This window comes from Pyrgilauda ruficollis, unplaced genomic scaffold, assembly GCF_017590135.1.
Source record: "Pyrgilauda ruficollis isolate IOZ18807 unplaced genomic scaffold, ASM1759013v1 scaffold576, whole genome shotgun sequence".
In the NCBI taxonomy this organism is placed as follows: Eukaryota; Metazoa; Chordata; class Aves; order Passeriformes; family Passeridae; genus Pyrgilauda; species Pyrgilauda ruficollis.
Genome location: NW_024527444.1, coordinates 8,877 through 14,463, shown reverse-complemented (window position 1 = coordinate 14,463; position 5,587 = coordinate 8,877). Strand labels below are relative to the sequence as shown.

Here is a 5,587-nt window from a genome sequence, read left to right as displayed (position 1 = left end):
CGGTTTGGGGTGCCCAACCCCAGCCCCTTGTCCGGGGGGGGGGGGGGACATGGCTGAGACCCCCCTGTGGCACCCGGGGTCACCCCGAGTGACCGCAGAGTGACCCCTGAGTGACCCCAACCCAGAGACCCCCCTGTCGCACCTGGGGTCACCCATGAGTGACCACAGAGTGACCCCTGAGTGACCCGAGTGACCGGTTTGGGGTGCCCAACCCCAGCCCCTTGTCCGGGGGGGGGGGGGGACATGGCTGAGACCCCCCTGTGGCACCCGGGGTCACCCCGAGTGACCGCAGAGTGACCCCTGAGTGACCCCAACCCAGAGACCCCCCTGTCGCACCTGGGGTCACCCATGAGTGACCACAGAGTGACCCCTGAGTGACCCGAGTGACCCCATCCCAGAGACCCCCCTGCGGCACCTGGGGTCACCCCAGAGTGACCCCAGAGTGACCCCTGAGTGACCCCAGAGTGACCCCTGAGTGACCCCCCAGAGTGTCCTGCGTCCCCTATCCCATGTCCCTGTCCCATGTCCCTGTCCCTGTCCCTGTCCCGTGTCCCCTGTCCCCCCCCCTGTCCTCCTGTCCCCATCCCATCCCTGTCCCCATCCCTGTCCCCTGTCCCTGTCCCCATCCCCGTCCCTGTCCCTGTCGCCATCCCCGTCCCTGTCCCTGTCCCCATCGCTGTCCCTGTCCCTGTCCCCATCCCTGTCCCCTATCCTGTGTCCCCTGTCCCTGTCCCCGTCCCTGTCCCCATCCCTGTCCCCTATCCCATGTCCCTGTCCCTGTCCCCATCCCTGTCCCCATCCCCGTCCCCACCCCTGTCCCCTGTCCTGTGTCCCCTGTCCCTGTCCCTGTCCCCGTCCCTGTCCCCGTCCCCGTGCCCACCCCGGTGCCCGCGGGCTCCTCGGCCCTCATGGCGGCGTAGGGCAGCTCCGGGGGGAAGGTGGCCACGAGCAGGGCCTGGTGGGCATCGTCCCCGTCCCGGTGCGGCTGCGCGGGGTCCGAGGGCTCGTTGGTCACCTGCACCTCCAGCGCCACGTCCTTCTGGTCACTCACGGCGAAGATGGCAGTGCCATCCTCGTCCCTGCGGGCACAGCCTCGTCAGAGCCCTGGGGACACCCCGGGCACTCAGGGTGAGGTGGCAGTGCCAGCCTTGGACGTGTGACCCCCGGGGACACCCCGGTCCCTCCCGGGAAGGTGGCAGTGCCATCCTGGCACGTGAGACCCCTGGGGACAGCCCGGTCCCTCCCGGGAGGTGGCAGTGCCATCCTCACCCCTGTGACCCCCTGGGTACACAGCAGTCCCTCCCGGGAGGTGGCAGAGGTGGCAGTGCCACCCTCGCCCCCGTGACCCCCTGGGCACACCGCGGTCCCTCCGGGAGGTGGCAGTGCCATCCTCGTCCCTGCGGGCACAGCCTCGTCAGAGCCCTGGGGACACCCCGGGCACTCAGGGTGAGGTGGCAGTGCCATCCTCACCCCATGACTGCCCTGGGGACACCCCCGACACTCACAGAGAGGTGGCAGTGCCATCCTCGCCCCCGTGACTCCCTGGGCACACCCGGGTCCCTGCCGGGAGGTGGCAGAGGTGGCAGTGCCATCCTCACCCTGTGACTGCCTTGGGCACATCCCGGTCCCTCCCGGGGGTGACAGTGCCACCCTCTCCCCCGTGCCCCCTGGGCACACCCCGGTCCCTGCCGGGAGGTGGCAGAGGTGGCAGTGCCATCCTCACCCTGTGACTGCCTTGGGCACACCCCGGTCCCCGCCGGGTGGTGGCAGTGCCACCCTCACCCCGTGCCCCCCTGGGCACACCGCGGTCCCTCCGGGTGGTGGCAGTGCCACCCTCACCCCGTGGCCCCCTGGGGACACCCTGGTCCCTCCCGGGTGGTGGCAGCAGTGCCCTCTCCCCCGTGTGCCCCTGGGCACACCCCGGTCCCTCCCGGGAGGTGGCAGTGCCACCCTCACCCCGTGCCCCCGGGGACACCCCGGTCCCTCCCGGGGGTGGCCGTGTCCCCGCCGGCGCTGTCGCTCACCGGGGCAGGGGCAGGAAGTCGCTGTCGCCCAGGCGCGCGCAGAAGCGCGGCCGCAGCTCCAGGTGGCTCTGGCAGATTTTGTCATCGCCGCAGCCCTGGCGCAGGAAATGCACCTGGGGGACACGGGGACACTGCGGGGACACTGCGGGGACACCGCGGGGACATCGCGGGGACACCGCGGGGACACTGCGGGGACACCCCGGGGACACGGGGACACTGCGGGGACACCCCTGAGACACCCCGGGGACACCGCGGGGACACCGCGGGGACACCGCGGGTACCGCCAGGTGAGATGGAAACGGCAGGGGGACACGCCGGGTGTGCCCAGGTGGGACAAGGGGACACCGGGGGACACTGGAGGACACGGGAAGGACACAGGGACAGACAGGAGGACACAGAGGGGACACTCCCGGTGTCCCAAGCTGGGACAGGGGGACATGGAGGGACACGGAGGGACCCAGGGGGTGACACAGGGTGACACAGGTAGGTGATACAAGTGTGACACAGGGGGTGACACGGGTGACACAGGTATGTGACACAGGTGGGTGGCACAGGATGGGCACAGGGTGACACAGGGTGACACATGCAGGTGACACAGGGTGACACAGGGGGATGACACAGGTGGGACATGGAGGGACACAGGTGGGACACAGGTGTGTGACCCAGGGTGACCCGGGGGTGACACATGCAGGTGACACAGTGTGACCCAGGGTAACTCAGGTGCCCCCGGGGGTGGCACATGGGGCTGACACAGGTGTGTGACACAGGGGGTGACTGACACAGGTGGATGACACAAGGTGACAACTGCAGGTGACACAGAGTGACCCAGGTGACCCGGGTGGCAGGGTGGCACAGGGGGCTGACACAGGTGTGTGACGCAGGTGTGTGACACATGCAGGTGACCCAGAGTGACCCAGGTGACCCAGGTGACCCAGTGTGGCACAGGTGTGTGACCCAGGTGTGTGACACATGCAGGTGACCCAGTGTGACCCAGTGTGACCCAGGGGTGACCCAGTGTGACCCAGTGTGACCCAGGTGACCCAGGGGTGACACAGTGTGACCCAGTGTGACCCAGGTGACCCAGGGGTGACACAGTGTGACCCAGTGTGACCCGGGGGCCGGGTGGCACAGGTGTGTGACCCAGGTGTGTGACACATGCAGGTGCCCCGGGTGTGGGGTGGCACAGGGGGCTGACACAGGAGTGTGACACAGGCAGGTGACACAGGAGTGTGACACATGCAGGTGACCCAGGTGACCCAGGTGACCCGGGTGCCCGGGTGGCAGTGCCAGCCGTGCCCACCTCGGTGCGCAGCGTGCTGGGCTGGCGCGGGCTGAGCGCGGGGGCCAGGGGGGGCAGCGCTGTCCCCCGGCCCCCCCGGTGCCACCCGCGCGTCCCCGCGATGCCGAAGGCCAGGGTGACATCCAGCGGCCGCAGCTTGTCCCGGATGTCGTCCTGAGGAGGAGGAGGAGGAGGGGGGAGGAAGGTCAGGAGGCACTGGGGACACCGGAGGTGCTGGCACGGCCGGGGGGGACACGGCGGGGACAAGGGGGACAGGGATGAGGGGAGGAAGGTGAGGATGAGGAGGCTGAGGCTGAGGCTGAGGAGGATGAGGAAGGTGAGGATGAGGAACATGAGGATAAAGAAGCTGGGGAGGGTGAGGATGAGGAAGATGAGGCTGAGGAGGAGGAGCCTGAGGAAGGTGAGGCTGAGGATGAGGAAGGTGAGGGTGAGGATGAGGAAGATGAGGATAAGGAGGCTAAGGAGGGCAAGGCTGAGGAGGCTGAGGATGAGGAGGGCAAGACTGAGAATGAGGAAGAGGAGGCTGGGGAAGGTGAGGCAGAGGAAGAAAAGGCTGAAGCTGAGGAGGGTGAGGAAGAGGAGGCAGAGGAAGAGGATGAGGCTGAGGATGAGGGGTGAGGCTGAGAACGAGAAAGAGGAGGCTGAGGATGAGAAGGCAGAGGAAGAGGGGCAGAGGATGAAGAAGAGGAAGAGAAGGCTGAGGCTGAGGAAGAGGAGGCAGAGGGAGAGGAAGAGGAGGCAGAGGGTGAAGATGAGGTTGAGGAAGAGGAGGCTGAGGGTGAGGAGGCAGAGGAAGAGGAGTTAGAGACAGAGGAGGGTGAGGATGAGGATGAGGAAGAGAAGGCTGGGGAAGGCGAGGCCGAGGAAGAGGAGGCAGAGGAAGAGGGGGCAGAGGAAGAGGAGGCAGAGGGTGAGGCTGAGGAAGAGGACACAGAGGATGAGGCAGAGGGTGAGGAGGCAGAGGGTGAAGGTGAGGAAGAGGAGGCAGAGGGTGAAGGCGAGGCCGAGCAAGAGGAGGCAGAGGGTGAAGGCGAGGCCGAGGAAGAGGAGGCAGAGGAAGAGGGGGCAGAGGAAGAGGAGGCAGAGGGTGAAGGCGAGGCCGAGGGGCGGAGGATGAGGAGGAGGCCGAGGCCGAAGCACGCACGTGCAGGCGGAAGGTGGCGGGCACGCAGCGGCGCTCTCCCGGCCGCGGCAGCTCCAGGCGGGTCCCCAGGCGGTGCTCGGGCTCGGCCGGGCCCCGCGCCGGGAACGACCCCCGGGGCTGCAGCCCCCGGCCCCGGCGCTCCGAGTCCGCCTCCAGCAGCAGCTGCAGCTCTGCGGGAAAGGCGGGGAGGGGGCTCAAAGGGTGGGGGTCCCGAGGATGGGGAGGGGGCCCAAAGGATGGGAGGGGTCCCAAGGGATGGGAGGGGTCCCAAAGGACGGGGAGGGGTCCCGAAGATGGCGAGGGGTCCCAAAGGATGGGGAACCAAAGGATGGGGAAGGGCCCAAGGATGGGGAGGGGTCTCAAGAATGGGGGTCCCAAAGGATGGGGAGGGGTCCCAAGGATGGGAGGGGTCCCAAGGATGGCAAGGGGCCCAAGGATGGGGAGGGGTCTCAAAGGATGGGGGTCCTGAAGATGGGGAGAGGTCCCAAAGGACGGGGAGGGGTCCCAAGGATGGGAGACCAAGGATGGGGAGGGGTCCCGAAGGAGGGGGATGGGTCCCAAGGATGGGGGTCCCAAAGATGGGGAGTGGTCCCAAAGGATGGGGGGCAAAGGATGAGGAGGGGCCCAAGGATTGGGGTCCCAAGGATGGGGAGGGGGCCCCAAGGATGAGGGGGGGGAGGGGTCCCAAAGGATGGGGAGGGGTCCCAAGGATGGGAAAGGGTCCCAGGGAGAGGTGAGACCCTCAGGAATCAGGGGAGTTCCAGGAATTGGGGGATGCCCTGGGGGGTCCCTGGAATGGGGGGGTCCCCAGGATTTGGGGGGAACCCCAGGGCTCGGAGTGCCCCTGGAATGGGGATCCCCAGCATTGGGGGTCCCTGGGATGGGGATCCCCAGCATTGGTGGTCCCCCGCATTAGGGGTCCCCCAGCATTGGGGGTGCCCAGGATTTGGGGGATCCTCAGTATTGGGGGTCCCAGCTTGGGGGTCCCCCCATGGGGGCCGGGGTCGCACTCACCCAGCGGGGGGCTGTCGCTGCCCGGGCTCGCGGTGTAGCTGAAGCACGCCCGAACCTCCAGGCTGGAGGGGCCGGGGGTCACCGGGGGGGTCCCGAGACCCCCGC

The 5,587-nt window shown here is 68.0% G+C and overlaps 1 protein-coding gene across 1 annotated transcript in view; it reads right to left on the bottom strand.

The window, feature by feature from the left end:
* The window catches only part of LOC121361497 (integrin alpha-7-like), a 20,748-nt gene that overhangs the window by 7,100 nt on the left and 8,061 nt on the right, over window positions 1-5,587 (bottom strand). The window contains exons 9-13 of the mRNA XM_041482245.1: window positions 5,483-5,568; window positions 4,469-4,638; window positions 3,325-3,477; window positions 2,025-2,137; window positions 863-1,079 (exon numbers count right to left, since the gene is read on the bottom strand). Of these exons, the coding sequence (XP_041338179.1) occupies window positions 863-1,079; window positions 2,025-2,137; window positions 3,325-3,477; window positions 4,469-4,638; window positions 5,483-5,568 (739 nt within the window). The remainder of the gene's footprint in view (window positions 1-862; window positions 1,080-2,024; window positions 2,138-3,324; window positions 3,478-4,468; window positions 4,639-5,482; window positions 5,569-5,587) is intronic.